General features: G+C 38.2%; 2 protein-coding genes and 1 long non-coding RNA gene across 8 annotated transcripts in view; all 3 read right to left on the minus strand.

The window, feature by feature from the left end:
* The window catches only part of LOC109405615 (MAGUK p55 subfamily member 7), a 100,350-nt gene that overhangs the window by 34,670 nt on the left and 50,206 nt on the right, over nt 1–15,474 (minus strand). For all 6 annotated transcript variants that reach the window (XM_062850562.1, XM_029858677.2, XM_029858679.2 and 3 more), the window contains exons 3-4: nt 12,985–13,166; nt 12,825–12,920 (exon numbers count right to left, since the gene is read on the minus strand). In XM_062850562.1, the coding sequence (XP_062706546.1) occupies nt 12,825–12,920; nt 12,985–13,166 (278 nt within the window). The remainder of the gene's footprint in view (nt 1–12,824; nt 12,921–12,984; nt 13,167–15,474) is intronic.
* Nucleotides 2,114–2,663, minus strand: LOC134287747 (uncharacterized). The gene is made up of 2 exons (XR_009997507.1): nt 2,369–2,663; nt 2,114–2,309 (listed from the first exon to the last, which is right to left on the minus strand). It is a non-coding gene; the product is annotated as an uncharacterized LOC134287747 (long non-coding RNA).
* LOC134287746 (uncharacterized) lies at nt 2,673–12,815 on the minus strand. The gene is made up of 2 exons (XM_062850563.1): nt 11,920–12,815; nt 2,673–11,850 (listed from the first exon to the last, which is right to left on the minus strand). The coding sequence occupies exon 2, from the start codon at nt 6,119–6,121 to the stop codon at nt 4,931–4,933; it is 1,191 nt and encodes a 396-aa protein (XP_062706547.1). The 5' UTR covers nt 6,122–11,850; nt 11,920–12,815; the 3' UTR covers nt 2,673–4,930.

The following is a 15,474-nucleotide window of genomic DNA, read 5'->3' on the forward strand; positions in this document are numbered from 1 at the left end:
TATCTCAAAAGAATTTCATAAGGAATCCCAGCAGGAATTCTTAAAAAACCCTTAAGAATTTTCTGAAGAACTTTTAAGTAAAATCCTTGTGGAAATATGTGGCCGAATATCTGAAAAAAATCCTGAAAAAACAGACAAACGTTAGTTACAATTGCCATTGTCCGGCAATTGTAACTAAAAGAATTAGGTTCTTCGACAAAGGGCTAATAGAACCCTTTGATGTTTGGAGAACAAACCCAATTACGGTGGTTCAATTCATTCGAAATGTGGCACCGTGTTGGGATACCGCTTCTGGTCAAAGTCTGATTATCACCAATACCAATGGTGCTACGTCGACTTGACAAAGCTAAACAAAAATGGGGCATATGTCACAATAGATCTATCAACTGGTCGCAGTGACTTAGATACCCAACAAGGAATAAAAAAAATAATTGGTGTTATTGGAGTTATCCTTTGAGGAAATGTCGGAAAATTGTATCTGACAATACAAGGAATATTCGAAGTATAAAGACTGGACTGAGACACAATAGTAGTTTACGCAACAAGGTGCAGAATGACGATTTTTACAGCACGAGTCGTACATTTATCCAACGAGGCTTGCCGAGTTGGGTAATTACGACGAGTGCTGTAAAAATCGAGTTCTGCACCGAGTTGCGTACAACGTTTTTTGCAAGTTCATAAATTACACTAGTTTACAGCATTTTTGAACTCGGTAAGCTGATGATCATTTTTGGTGTAGAATTATGCCCTGAGTTCAAAAACGCGAAAGAAAAAAATTACAGTAGAGCGGAAATTTTTTCGACTTTCCATACAAGGTCGATGATTTGAAATCGATTTTTGTTCTATTTTTAGGCAAAGTCGCTCACTTCAAACATCTCATTCTCCGTAATCAATGCTCCGATTGAGCTGAATTTTTTACTGTAACTCGCCTACATATGATATGTCAAATAAACGTCGAGAGAGAATTTTTAAGTTGGTTTTTTCTTATTGAAAAAAAAACATTTCTTCAAAAAAATTTGGGAATTTTGCTAAAATTTAAGGAGATCGTCCCTAAAACTCGCCAACAGTCTTCAAAGATCATCATTGCAAGCACGAGTTTTTGAAAAGCATGCGCTGACAAACTCATTGCTGCGCGATGAATTTAAACATTTGCATTTTATTGCTCCTGTGCTCCTTTGATCAAAAGTAGTGCATCAATGATTCAAATCATTTGGATTATTTTGGGCTCGATTACGTCTGAATGTTACGAAGTAGATGAACCTCCAATTGTTTTTATTTCTTCAATCTTTTTAATTATGAAAACAGCGATAGCTTTGACAACATTATTGACACTCATTGGTTGTCAGAAATCGTTTTCAGAGACCTTGAGGAAGCAGCAATTAGTTAAAATAAACCCACTCATAAAACGAAATAAGCATCACACCGCAATAGTTATTGCGTATGTTCAACTGTAAACTGATTTTGTCTGCAGATCTCCATTACGTCCGGAAATTACAGGTATATTATTCTACGAGCCACTCTCGGGGTTCGGGTTTGCCGGCTAAGGAGCTCACATGGATAGGGTTCTGCGGAAGCGCACCAAGCGGCTTTTCCAATCATATTCAAATTACACACCCGTGGATTGTAACTCATTTTTGCTTCTGTATTTATATTGTGGATTTTAGAATTTTCTATAGGATTAAAATTTTCTATAGGATGTCGAAGTCTATGAATAAAAAAAACTTTCATTTCTAGATGAACATTTGAAAAGGGCCTATCTGCTTTTTGTAAACAAACATGTTTCTGTCTCTGCAGGTCCCATCTGCGCCCACCCACGCACATCAACACCCTTAACAGATAGCTTAAAGAACACTCTTTCTAATAAGGGTGTTGATGTGCGTGGGTGGATGCAGATGGGCCCTGCAGAGACAGAAACATGTTTGTTTACAAAAAGCAGATAGGCCCTTTTCAAATGTTCGTCTAGATTTTCGATATTTCTGTTCGAATGTGTTTAGTATTCTTCATGATGTTTGGGTGACGTTTAGTTCTTTTTAGCAGAGCCCCGACCATTTATAGGTGCTATAAGTTTCCCTCGATCATCTATACAGCATCAAGTAAAGAATACATAACACGATTTAAGATACTAATTTATTGTTAAAGCTAACATAGAGAAAATGCATGGCTGGTAACTTCAGGTTGAAGAAAAACGTGGACCAACAACATCCGTAATTGAGCGAGCAGATAGCTGGCAGAAACGATCCATCAACGCGTCGATTCCCACAATTCTCAATGTTTTCCTGATGCCCTCTATTTGCTGGATAGCGCCACCACTAAAAAATAAAATTTAAAACAATTACATCTTTACAATATTTTTAAATCAATTAAATACCTCAAACATTCCCGACTTTCAACTGGCACAAATTCGGTGATAATGAAAATTACGAAAATTTTCAGTCGCTAACAACACGACCTGGTTGCTAGGCCTACCATGAGTGTTCGCAAGCTCATGTAGCGCACTCAACCAGTGTGAAGCATTGTGATTGATTTGCATCATTGATGCAGTATTTTGCTGAAATGATCGGCACGAATCATAGCAATGCTGATTTGGAAAAATAAGGAGCATGCATTCTCATGCTCCTCGTTTTTTAGATCAAAGCAATGCAATGCAAAAGAATTTTTGAAGACTGCTCGCCAATATCTTGAATTTCATCAATCTGACGCAAAACCTGTATTCGGATGATCGAATGGTATTGTATTCAGCTTTCAATTTATGGAAAAAGATTTAAAATTGGTTTAACAAAACGCAATATATTTGAATTTAAATAAATTATATATTTTGAAAAGTTGCAAAACTCGATATTGAGCTAAAACTCAAAAACTGTTCTACTTAAAAATTTTTGAAGGTCGGTTTCGAAATCAGCACTAAATTGAGCTTCAAAAATTTTGGTCGTTGACAGAAGTTCACGACTTTCGTTTTATTTTGTAAACTTGTGTTACCGCTTGAACAAAATTTTTCATCAAACTGCATACTGATGCTCATAGTCATGTTTAAGAAAATCTGATCATAGCAGGTTATACTGTGCAGTTGTCACAATTTTTCAAAAGTACATCCAGAAAGCACCAAGAAGTTGATCAAAACTGAAAACAGTGCTGTAATGGTTCATTACGCAACGCAAATCAGTGCTGTAATGAACCATTACAGCACTGTTAATTTGGTGTAGGAAAGTAGGCCTTTTCCTGTCAGATTTGCATGAGGTAAAACAGCCTATTACGATGAGAAATTGCAAAAAGAATATTGTATAACTGTTGATTGCGTGCACAAAAATAGTTGGCTTTTAGACCAGGAATAGTACATTATGTGTAGCTAATACCAGTGAAGAGAATTGTCAGACAAAAGAGGCACAAAACAAGCAACAAAGACGGTGCGACGATTACTCTTTATCCCTACTGGTAACAGATAATGACATGATCTCGAAATTTTTTGTTGCAGACAAAACGGAAGCTGAATTTGTTGCGTATTTTTCAACTCGTGAATAATCAATTATTGCTAACCCAAAGTCGAAACTGTTTGATGATAGAGCTTCACCAGAGTTGCAGTGTTTACCGACTCGAAGTTACCGTTCGAAAATCGCAATGCAAGGCTTAAAAATCTCTAAACTCGTGGTGTACGATGTTAATCCCATTATTTTCAAATTGGGACAAACTTATGTCGCATGGGTTTGTTTGTCGCAACAAATACAGGTTGCGACATTGTCATTATTGTTGCGCGATGGCTGAATTTTGATTCACTGGCTAATACCATAAAAATTTCATCAAAATCGACAATATTTGCGCCAATACTGAACCGATTTTGATGAAATTTTTAGGGCATTAACCCTAAAATGGCCTCAGTTTCGTCACCTCGCTGAGTGTGTTCCATTCCATCGAAGACGAGCTCTGAAAGGTGCCTGGGGTCCAATGGACTCCAGGTATCCCTTTCAGGGTTAACTACACATAACATGCTATTCCTGGTTAAAAAATCAGCTATTTTTGTGAACGCAATCAAAAGTTATACATTATTTTGGGTGTCTCATGTTTTTCGAGTCCAGTCTTTATTCTTAAGGAATCTCTGTATGAACTCCCGCAGGAATTTCTGGAGGCATTCCTGCCAGAATTATTGAAAGTGAAGATTCGTTTCTACAGTAATTCCTAGTGGAGTTTTCCTAGTGGAGTTTCAGAACGAACCCATATAAATCTATCTAAAAGGATGTGTAGAGTAACTTCTTCCGAAATTTATCAGGGAATATCTGAAGGAAGCCCTGGAGAAATTTCTTCAAGAATCTCTGGAAGAATTACCAGGAAAAATAATCGGCGGTGAATTTTCTGAAATAAACCTTGATAGATTTTAAGACCCAATTTCTGGGATATAACTGAGGAATCCATGGATCAATTATGAATAAAACCTGCAGAAGAATTTTTTGGACAAATTCATGGAGGAATCGCATAAGAAATTTCTGAAAGAATCTCCAGGATTTTTTTTTTAAAGAATCACTGAAAGAATTTCTGGAGAGGTTTGTGAATGATTTTCTATCTTTGGAAAATTTTCTTGAAGAACCTTCGATTTGCTTAAAGAATCGCTTAAACCATGTCTGAAGGAATCCGTGGATGATTTCCGGAAATTATTTCCGTATGGAATCCTGAAAAAACCTTTGGAGGAATTCTTAAGGAAACCTTCTTTGACGAAATCCTCAAAGTAATTTCTGGACTAACATTTGAAAAGCGTGTAACAACCATTGCGATTTTCTGCTTCTCCTATTCCTTCTGAGCGTATGTCCTATTTCAGGTAATCTTTGACTAGTAACAGGTAGAGCAGGCTCCCTTTTATCTGATAACGGGCTATATAAACTGAAATACGCTTAGGAGGAAGAAGCTGAGTCGTGAAATGGTTGTTCAGCCCTTTTCAAATGCTGATCTAGATTTGAAAAAATCTGCTGGTATTTCTGGAGGCATACCTGGAGAAATTCTTGGGTGCATCTCTGTAAAAGATGATGATAGGATTTCTGATATTTCTGAATAATTTTTTGAAGAGATCCCAAGAGGAATCTTTGAAGAAATTATCAGAGTAATTCCATGAGGAATCGTTGAAGCAATTCCCGGGACAATCCCTGGAGGAAATTATGGAGCAATCCAAAGAGGAGTTCATGAAGAAATCCTTGGAAAAAATTCTGGATGAATCTGAATGAAAAGTTCTTGGAGGAATCCCTGGAGGAATTCCTGGAGGAATTCCTGGATCACTCCCTGGAAGAAATCCTGGAGTTATCCCTGGAGAAACTCCTTGAACAATCACTGGAGGAATTCCAGGAGGAATCGTTGGAGAAATTTCAGAAAGATTTTTTGGATAAATCCGTGGTAGAACTATTGTAGTATGTTTTGGAAGAATTCCTGGAGGTATGCCTGGAGAAACTCTTGGAGAAACTTTTGGAGAAATGCCTGGAAGAATTCCAGAAGAAATACATGAAGCAATCTGTAGAGATATTTCTGGAGAAATCTGCAGGGATTCCCGAAGGAATCTTTGAAGGAATTCCTGGAGCAATCTTTGGAAAAAGTTACGGAGCAATCCCCTGAGGAATTCCTGAAAGAATCCTTGGAGGAGTTCTTGGAGGAGTACATAGAGAAATTTCTGAACGAATTTAAGAAGGAATTCCTGGAGGAATTGATGAAGCAACGCCTGCAGGAGTTCTTGAAGGGAATCCCTGGGGAAATCCCTTGAAGAGTTCCCGGAGGAATCCCTTGAGAAATTCTTGGAGGAATCCCTGGAGGAATTTCTGAAGGAATCTCTGAAAAAAATTCTAGATAAGTTCCTGGATGAAATCCTAGAAAAATTCCTGGAGAAATGTCTGGCAACATGACTAAAAAAATCAGGTGAAATGCCTGGAAGAATTCCTGGAGGAATACCTGAAGCAATCGATGGAGAAGAAATTTCTAGAGGAAGCCCTCGAGGAATTTCAAGATGAATCTCTGGAGGAATTTTTGAAGTAATCCAGGATGAATCTTGGGAGGAATTCCTTGAGGAACTCCTTGAAGAATCACTGGAGGAATTCCAGGATAAATCTCGGAAGGAATTTCTGGAGAAATTCTTGGAGCAATTCCTGGACGAATTCATGGAGGAATGCCTGGAGAAATTCCTAGAGAAACTATAGAGGAATTCGCGGAGCAACCCCTGGAAAAAATTTACGAATCAATCCCTGGAGGAACTCCTGCAGGAATTCCCTATACATGTTCTTCTTCTTCTTCTTCTCTTCTTCTCTATGGCTTTACGTCCCCACTGGCACTTGGCCTGCCTCGCTTCAACTTAGTGTTCTTTGAGCGTTTTCACAGTTAATAATTGAATGGCTTTCTTTGCCTGCCATTGCATGAATTTGCACATTGTGTGGCAAGTACAATCTTACACTATGCCCAGGGAGTCGAGACAATTTTCCCGTTCGGAACGGGAATCGAACCCGCCATCTCAGCATTGGCAATCCATATCCTTAACCACTAGGCTAACTGGAGAATGTTCTTGTATTACATGAATAAAAATTACAAAACTTAGCAATTCAACAATGCTTGTTATTTGGTAAAATTCTGAGATAAGATTGAAGTGCTGCTCATAGAATCTAAGACTTAGACAATGACTTTACGAAAATTTCCTGTGGCTTTCAATAGATTTTTTTTGCAGAAATTTCTGAAGGATCCTCTAACAAAAAATTCCTCAGAAAGTTCAAAAGAAAACATTGGAGTGATTCATGGAAGATGTGGAAAAGAACATTTAAAATAAAAGAATTTCTGGAGGATTTTGTAATGGAGTCCATGGAGCAATAAAAAAAACAGGAAAGGTTTTATAAAAAAGTTATTAGATTAACTTATGGGGTAATCTTCAGAAAAATTTGGAAACAATTCTGAAGGAAATTAAAAACTTTCTGAAGGAATCAATGGAAGTTGTCTTGAAGATTTCTAAGATAAATCTCCAAAGTCATACATGGCATTCTCTGGAAGATTTTCTGAAAGAATCGCTGGAGGATTTTCTGAAGAAATACCTGGAGGAGTTTTGGATGAATTTTTGAAGATATCCTTGAGGAACTGAACAAAAACTTGGAAATAATACGAATGAATCAGGAGGAATTTGTTGGGTAATCCATGAATATAATTCTGGAAAAATTCCAGGACGATTCTCAGTTAGTTCCATTTACTGGAAATACGCAGAACCCCTCCCTTGCCGCATTTGCTGTGCATGGTCCTAAAAGGCGTAAAATATAGATAAATTCCTATGCGATCTTCTTATATCAATTCCTAATTTCACTGAGAAGCTTTTTATAGGTTTGTTCTTCTTATATTCTTCTTCTTTTTCTTCTTCTTCTTCTTTATGGCTCTACGTCCCCACAGGGACTTGGCCTGCCTCGCTTCAACTTAGTGTTCTTTGAGCACTTCCACAGTTATTAATAGAAGGGCTTTCTTTGCCTGCCATTGCATGAATTTGTATATTGTAAGGCAATGACAATGGTACACTATGACCAGGGAGTCGAGAATTTTTCCCGATTGCAACGGGAATCGAACCCGCCCGTCTTCGGATTGGCGATCCATATCCTTATCCACTAGGCTAACTGGAGACCCCTCTTCTTATATTTTCGAGGGCTAAATTTTTGAATGACCTCAAAAGCTCAGGTCACTCAGTGAGTAACTTGGAGTAACCATGATGACAAAGACGTGTGTGTTTCCGCCATGTTGTTTTGATTATAGGATTCGACTGGATGACTGTTGATTTTTCTTAGAGAAATTCGGCTTGCAGTCTGATAAATTGCGTTAATTAATAGTTTATCATCGCCGATGTTTCGGTTCGGCTATTGGACCATCTTCAGGGCCTAAATATTTTATTAAAATTGGCACAAATTAACAGTAAACACATAAAATTACATTACACAAACTCACTCGATACGCTAATCAACAAGTTACACAATTTGGTTCAAATTCAAAACTGTCGGGTTGAAAAAGGTCATGCCGTCTGGTACACGTTTGGACCATTCGTTTCGATCGGATTTGGGAAATCCCTAGCTGGCGCACGGGTGCAGATGGTCGCCTCTACTGATCAGCTGTTTATCCGTGTGTACTGGTATTAGCCGACGGTGTCATCTTGTGTTGTGTGTCTCGCATCATTGTATTGGTTTCTCGATCCATCTGTGCGTCTGTTTTCTCTCCGGAGATCGTCTACCGATGCGATGAGAAAGCTGTAGATAGCGCTCATGTCTTGTGTTTTGGAAATGTTCCACATTCTCACCACTCCACAAACGGTGAACCGTCGCACCGATACGGAAGACATGAGCGCTACCTACAGCTTTCTCATCGCATCGGTAGACGATCTCCGGAGAGAAAACAGACGCACAGATGGATCGAGAAACCAATACAATGATGCGAGACACACCACACAAGATGACACCGTCGGCTAATACACACACGGATAAACAGCTGATCAGTAGAGGCGACCATCTGCACCGGCAGGTAGGGTATCGGGATGCTTCGTTGGCATAGTTCCCACGTTTGGCCTATCTCAACGTAAACCAAAAACTCAAACAAACACGCATAACTGGATATCGGAAAAGCTATGCGCCAAACAACTGTAACATTTCGTTTCAATTTGAGCACTTTGGATTGTTGAAATCGAATGAAAATGTCACTTTGTTTATGTTTTGTAGACGCCATGATTCTTCGGCTTAGTGGGTAGTCTATACACATGATCATTATTGGCATGATTTTGGAACATTTCGAATCGACTTTTCAATAACTGAACATTTGATGCGACGGTCAAAGACGCTATTTTGAACTTGTATATTTGTTTTCAACGAATAGTAACTATTTTACAAATTGAATGTGGGCCGAATATTGAGGACATTTTTTTCACTATGTACCCAAATCTTGGCCCATCAGTAAAGTGACGTCAACAACACCGATAAAGTGACGTCAACAACATTGCTTGCGTAAGAACCAGAAAGAACGAAAAGGAAGCAAGATTTTGTGCGCGGTGACTGTAAAAATATAACACAATAATAGGGTTGCGTTGTTTTCCTTACTAAATTTAGAAGAAAAAAAAACTTTAGTTTAAGTAATATATTTATAGTTTTTTGAAAATTTGGCTCCGAAAATGAAAATTAAAAGTAAGATTGGTGAACAAACAGAGATAATACTTCAGAAAAAATATTGAAAAAAATGAGATAATAAGTGGTTCTAGTGCATGGAAAGCAATAGGCCAACGTTGTATCCACTAATAGGCCAAGTTTTGTACCATAGACCAACATTGCATACCAACGCATCGAATATTTTCAACTTAATTAAGTAAATTCTTGAATATTTACGTTAGTTTACTTCCAATTGGTGAAACAAGCATTGCCTAGAGTGTGTAATATGGTCAACATATTATTTCTAGTGCTATTAATTGATGAGTTTTGGTCAAAATTGTCAAGGCGGCTTACAAATTAGGCCAAGGAATGGTACATATACCCTAGTACCCGGGCGCCAGCTAGGGATTTTCCTAGATCGGAACGAATGGCCCAAACGCGTACCAGACGGCGTGACCTTTTTCAACCCGACAATTTTAAATTTGAACCAAATTGTGTAACTTGTTGATTAGCGTATCGAGTGAGTTTGTGTAATGTAAATTTATGTGTTTAATGTTAATTTGTGCCAATTTTAATAAAATATTTAAGTCCTGAAGATGGTCCAATAGCCGGACCGAAACGTCGGCGATGATAAACAATTAATCAACGCAATTTATCAGACTGCAAGCCGAATTTCTCTAGGAAAAATCAACAGTCATCCAGTCGAATCCTATAATCAAAACAACATGGCGGAAACATGATGACAAATTATTCGACCATGAAATAGATTTTTGGTAGCAATATCGAACCTTTGCCATAGGTGAATACTTAACAATGCCCTCGAAACTTTGACTCGGAGCTGCAACCCAAGTAACCACCCGAGCAGGAATGAATAACTGCCACATAACTAGAGCATACCAAAGTCAGGTATCATACCAAGACAAGGTATTGGTCGGTTGTCCAGGTATTGAAAATAACTTATTTTGGTATTTTGTAGGTATTGATACAATACCTGAACGAGTTATTGGTTTGGTGTTGAGGACTGCTTGAGGTATTATTGAATTATGGGAAAATTGCTATTTGTATGGATATATTGCTGATTATTATTTAGGTATTGCCATACCTGATATCATTATTCACGCGTTATGCACAGAATACACACCAGTTATTATTTTAGGTATTTTACCTCTTATGCAGGGCTACTTAATACCTCATTTAGGTTGTAGGCATTCGGTTTTCCATACCTGAGTTAATTATTCTTCAGCTATTTTCTCCTGCTTGGGCAGTAAGCACTAAAATGCTGCATTCTATCAGCATTATTTGTGCATTCAATGCAATCATTTTGTGCATCCTTGCTTTAAATGTTCATGTAATGCTAATATAATGCCAGAAATGGCAAAATAGCTTGCTGCTAGAATGCAGAAATGGAAGCCCAGCACTGCATTGCAAGTGCTACAATTCGACAATAGGACAAACGTCAGTTTTTTCGCCCTTCATGGTACGCAGCCTTGCACGCAGCCAAATAGATGATAATCAAAACAAACTAAAGCGATGAATGAAAATATGGGACTTAGGAAACGAAAATGACAAAACTTAGGGGTTTGGGCGGGATCACATTCCATTAGTGTAATGTTCTATGATCTTCTACCTTTGGAATACGATAATTGCTCCATCCTCTTCGTGATATGTAGTGATGGAAATTTCTTGCATACGTCGCGAACTAGGTACATCGGGTGTGTTGAAGTTGCTCCCTTGTCGATTTGGCCATACATGACAAACATGATGCGGCCTTATCAGCATCATCACCGCAATACAAGGGCTTTTATATTTTGTAAATGCTGGTACTGCGCTTATTTACATTGTTAATGCTGAATTCTCTCTTATAAGTACCACCAATGCTGATTTGAGACCAATTATTATTAATGCTTATGGTTACTTAGGAAGTGCTGCAATATCAAAATGTATAGTAAAATTCGACTCAGCAACTACACAGTTCAAAATTATTACATCGAATTCGCAAAATTACCTAAATCATTTTCGACACAATTCTCCATCGGACTGTAAAATCACAGTTTGTCTGCAGCATGTACCTCGCTTATAATTTTGCGTGCAACAAATTCTTTTATGTAATATCGAATGCAATGAAATAGATATTCAAATAGTCTAATATGTACATCAAGTGTAGTTTTCAAAATTTCTTTCTGTGTGTACTTACAGAGGACTGAAACTTCTGATCCATCCTAAAAATATGAGAAGAAGGCAAATCTAATGAACTTCAGATCCGGCATTGGACATAATTCGACAGGATCCTCAGAAGGAATTTTAATAAATGTATCACAAAGAAACAACAACAAGGGCTTAGGCCCGAAAGCCTTTAGGTCCTACACACTAATAGATTATTTTAAAATGCCGATGGATGAATGGCAGTTACTATTAAAAAAATAATCATAGATTATACATGGAGAAGATGACCCTCTCGACTCGTACGCCTCTGTGTTCCCACCACTCCACTGGTGGTACTTTGCCCACGTGTATCATTTTGTCGGTCGAATAAATAAATGGCTCGGAAAGCACACGTTGCCATCGCACCACCGTTGGAAAATTACTAGTGTTCTCGTATGCCTCTGCATAGCAAGCAGATCCTGTTGCACTTGGTCCCAGACGGCTATGGAGGATGTAGGTCCCAAAGGTAATGGAACAATAACACAATGTCCGGTATTGCTTTTTTCGTCCTCCGTCCGGCAGGAATGCTGCTGCCACTATGCACCTACAATCAATGGGAAGAATGCAACTGCAGATCGTCGTCCACTTCGCTGACGCGTGTGAGGGTTCAAACCTGCTGCGCATTGTAAAAGGTAGAAGGTTTTTGCAACAGCTGAAGAATCAAATTTCAATAATTCCATTGCATCTTGGGCGATAATGCATGAATCACGAGTTGTATCAAGCTCAAGGCTGCGTTGGGCTGGTTATGTCACAAGGGCGCTGAAAAAATGGTAGGCGAAAATAATTGACCGATAAGGATCAGCGAGGATTTTTTTGCGGTCGAAGAGGACCGGAGACTGTACCCTTACAATATACAACCCGAGTAGAGGAAAAGAACTCAATAATAGCATATTTTGATATGGAGATCAAAAAGTGATATGGGGTTGATTGACATAAAGAGATAAAGAGATAAAAGATCTAAAAATAAAATCAAAAATTTACTCTTGGAAGATCATCATCAAATCATATTTAGATTTTGTAAGATCTAGCCAATAGCAGCGAGCTATTCGTATGATCTTGAAATATCAAATTTTGATATTGTTCAGATGTTCCAGGAACATTTTTCAGATATTATTTTCAGATCTTTTATCTCTTATATCAATCAAGCCAATATCATGTTTTGATCGTCAGTATTTTACCTCTACCCGGGAAGCGATGATCCACGTTATACATTCTACGACCACTTATAGATGGCTATCATTTTGAAATGCGTCAATTCTCAAGGGAAAACATGGAAACCAAACCATACCGAGTGCGCCACGGACATTTGTTTACAGGAAAAATGTTTTGCCCTCTGCATTTCCATGCAAGAACAATGTTTTGCCTCGTTAGAATTTACCATCGTCGGCGAAATGTTGGAATTCACGGACGGTGAGCACACGTGGAAAAGCAATACCCATCGTGGCGCTTGATGTCGGTGAAATTCTTGCAGGGAAATTTGTGCATGAATTACTTCTACTATGTATGTACCGTACATACCTGCAAGTGTGGCGTCTGCAGCAGATGGAATACTTCCTTACACAGTGGCGAGATGTGGCACCGGGGTGCTAGTAATTCTAAAACTTCGAGCAGCACCTGAAGCAAAATAGGGGAAAGTTAGTTGGGTGGAGCGTGAATTCCAAGGGGTAGTTCAACCAACCTGCATGGATGCCGACAGGAGCGGTGCTATCCGGTCATCCTTGTTGATTTTGGCAACTTTGCTGTGAACGTTGACGAGTGCGTTGAGTTCCTTGGACTGGAGTAAGTTCTGCAGAAAGCCCAGGTCCTGCTCGTCCGATAAACTGTCCGCCTCCTTCAGGGATGTGATGAGTTTGGAAATCACTGCGAGGGTAGAGAAAGAAAAAACAATATTTGGGTCAACGCATTTTTGCTAAAGAAGTACAGCACTCAAGACACTTTTTTTGCTAAACAAATTCCAGGTGGCCTTTAAAAATCAAGAGAATAAAATCAATTAAACCAAAACCTAGTTGATGGTTTTCAGAACTTCTGTGATGCTAACTGGACCTAAAATCGTTGAAATGTCTATTGAATGAAATCATAAGTACATAGATCATGAGGAAGATAAAGGCTCCAAACCTTTTTGATTTTATTGAACAAAAGAAAATGTTCCAATATCAGACACAGTCGGTATCTAATCCTGCAAAGCACATACAACAAGCATCAGACAATCTATTACCTTCGAATGAACAACGTTGTTAAACACAATTTTCGCAGTCTAACGCCTTCCGCTTCATAATCCAATGGCCGTAGCCTGAAGGTTGCTTGCTGGAAGTATCCGGCGGATGCATAAATATTTGCTGCAGAATCGGTATGTACAAGCTATCCTTACATACCGAAGCAGAAACAGTAGGTCTGTCTGTAGGAGTAGAGTAAACGGGACGCACAGTATTACGTCGTCGGCTGAAACGTTAATTGAGGGGATATTTGTTTAGGGCGGGTCAAGTGCTCAACCATGATAGAGTTAATACAGTCGAGGCGAGAGGAAATTGAAAAACCGCAACTCCCCTTTTTGTCTGTGTGGAGGAAGGATTCAGACCAGGGTATCCTTCCGTACGCGTTAAACAGAATTTATTATAATTTCAGTATGACATTCCGTTTCGTACAACATTTGATTATGGTGTTACCAATGCCCTAAATATTTCATTTGAGGATTCTACATAGTTCATGGTTCACAGTTCATGAATAGTCCCTATTTAGATGAGAAAAACAAAGTTATTACAGGTAGGGCGGGTTAGAAGCAAAGAGGTCCCGAGCAGAAGAGTATAATAACTAAATAACATATCAAAATATTGATAATAAATACTCTCATACCTTGACATGCCCTTCAATAGGTAGTAATAAAAGGCAAAATAACAAAAACGAATACCACAATTTTATATAAAACACACATAGAAAATAGATATCAAATCTTGTTATATCAATAATGCATGCATATCTAAAATTTAAATTACTGTATTTGTTATCCAAAAGGTATTGAATAACAAAGTAATAACATGTCTAATTGCACATTTATCGATAGCTGATTGATGTAATAGTTAAACTTATTCATCAATTACTTTCACTGCTGAATCAACGAATACCACATCAGTACCAAACTCTGCTCAAATACCTCCAATTGTTATTGTGATGTACTCATAACATTTTGTACAATAACATTTCAATAAAAATTTAAGGTATTACTGCAACGTTTGGTCTTTGCACGGTATTTGTAAGGTATTCCCTTCTGCTCGGGGTGTAGGTGACATAAACCCACTTTCGAGTAAAGCTTTTTACCAAATTTTCAAGACGGGCTTGGTGGTTTATTGGCTACCGCTTCTGATTCCTATGCAGAAGGTCCTGCGTTCTCAATCCCCTATGCCCGTCCCTTTCCTCCTACTTTGTATCTTTCTATATACTTTCTCTCTCCTCTCTACATATACTACTCATGTATATGCACATGTTCATAGCCATCGCTAGAACAGAAATGAGTTGAAAAAGCCGTTAGCTCATAATCGACAGAAAGGTTACTTACATCCAGGGACACTCAAATTAATTGACTGATAAATTGTATGTGCGCTAACCACATAGATTGCTGGCGAGAGAGAGAGAATCACTCGGTCATGTGCAAGTAATAAAATCTATAAGTAAGACATATGATTTATATTATTACTAGAATATATTCCAAGTGTAACCGCATAATAAGTAATCTTCTGTACATAAAACTTAAAAACAAGCCAAACAACAAGAAACCACAATGGCGCGCACAGGAGGCGAATGTTTTGCACGAGAGCGTGCTGCTGCCCAAGTAACCACAAGCATTATATCATTGCACGAATTAGACTGAATATCAACCTTTGCAATGCGAAATGCAGTAATTCCACACTTCTCATGCAATATACCTTTAGATTGGCATTATCAATGTATTGATGCATTACATTTTTTCTTTACATTAGGGTGCATTAAAAGGTGATATACGATAATTCAATAATTCAACACTGCAAAAACTGTATCAATGCAATGTACAAACTAGCAAAGGTTGCCCTAACAATACAATTATAAAAGCTTGACTCTAATGGTAAACAAATAAAGTAAAGAAAAGTTAACAACTTCATGGTCAACTAAAGCGGTCTTCAACACTTCTGGTTCGACT

The sequence above is a fragment of the Aedes albopictus genome, chromosome 2 (assembly GCF_035046485.1).
Source record: "Aedes albopictus strain Foshan chromosome 2, AalbF5, whole genome shotgun sequence".
Classification (NCBI taxonomy): Eukaryota; Metazoa; Arthropoda; class Insecta; order Diptera; family Culicidae; genus Aedes; species Aedes albopictus.

Coding starts and splice junctions, on each gene's coding strand:
- LOC134287746 (XM_062850563.1), bottom strand. CDS start 6,121: ATGAATTCGTCCAGGAATTGCTCCAAGAATTTCTCCAGAAATTCCTTC.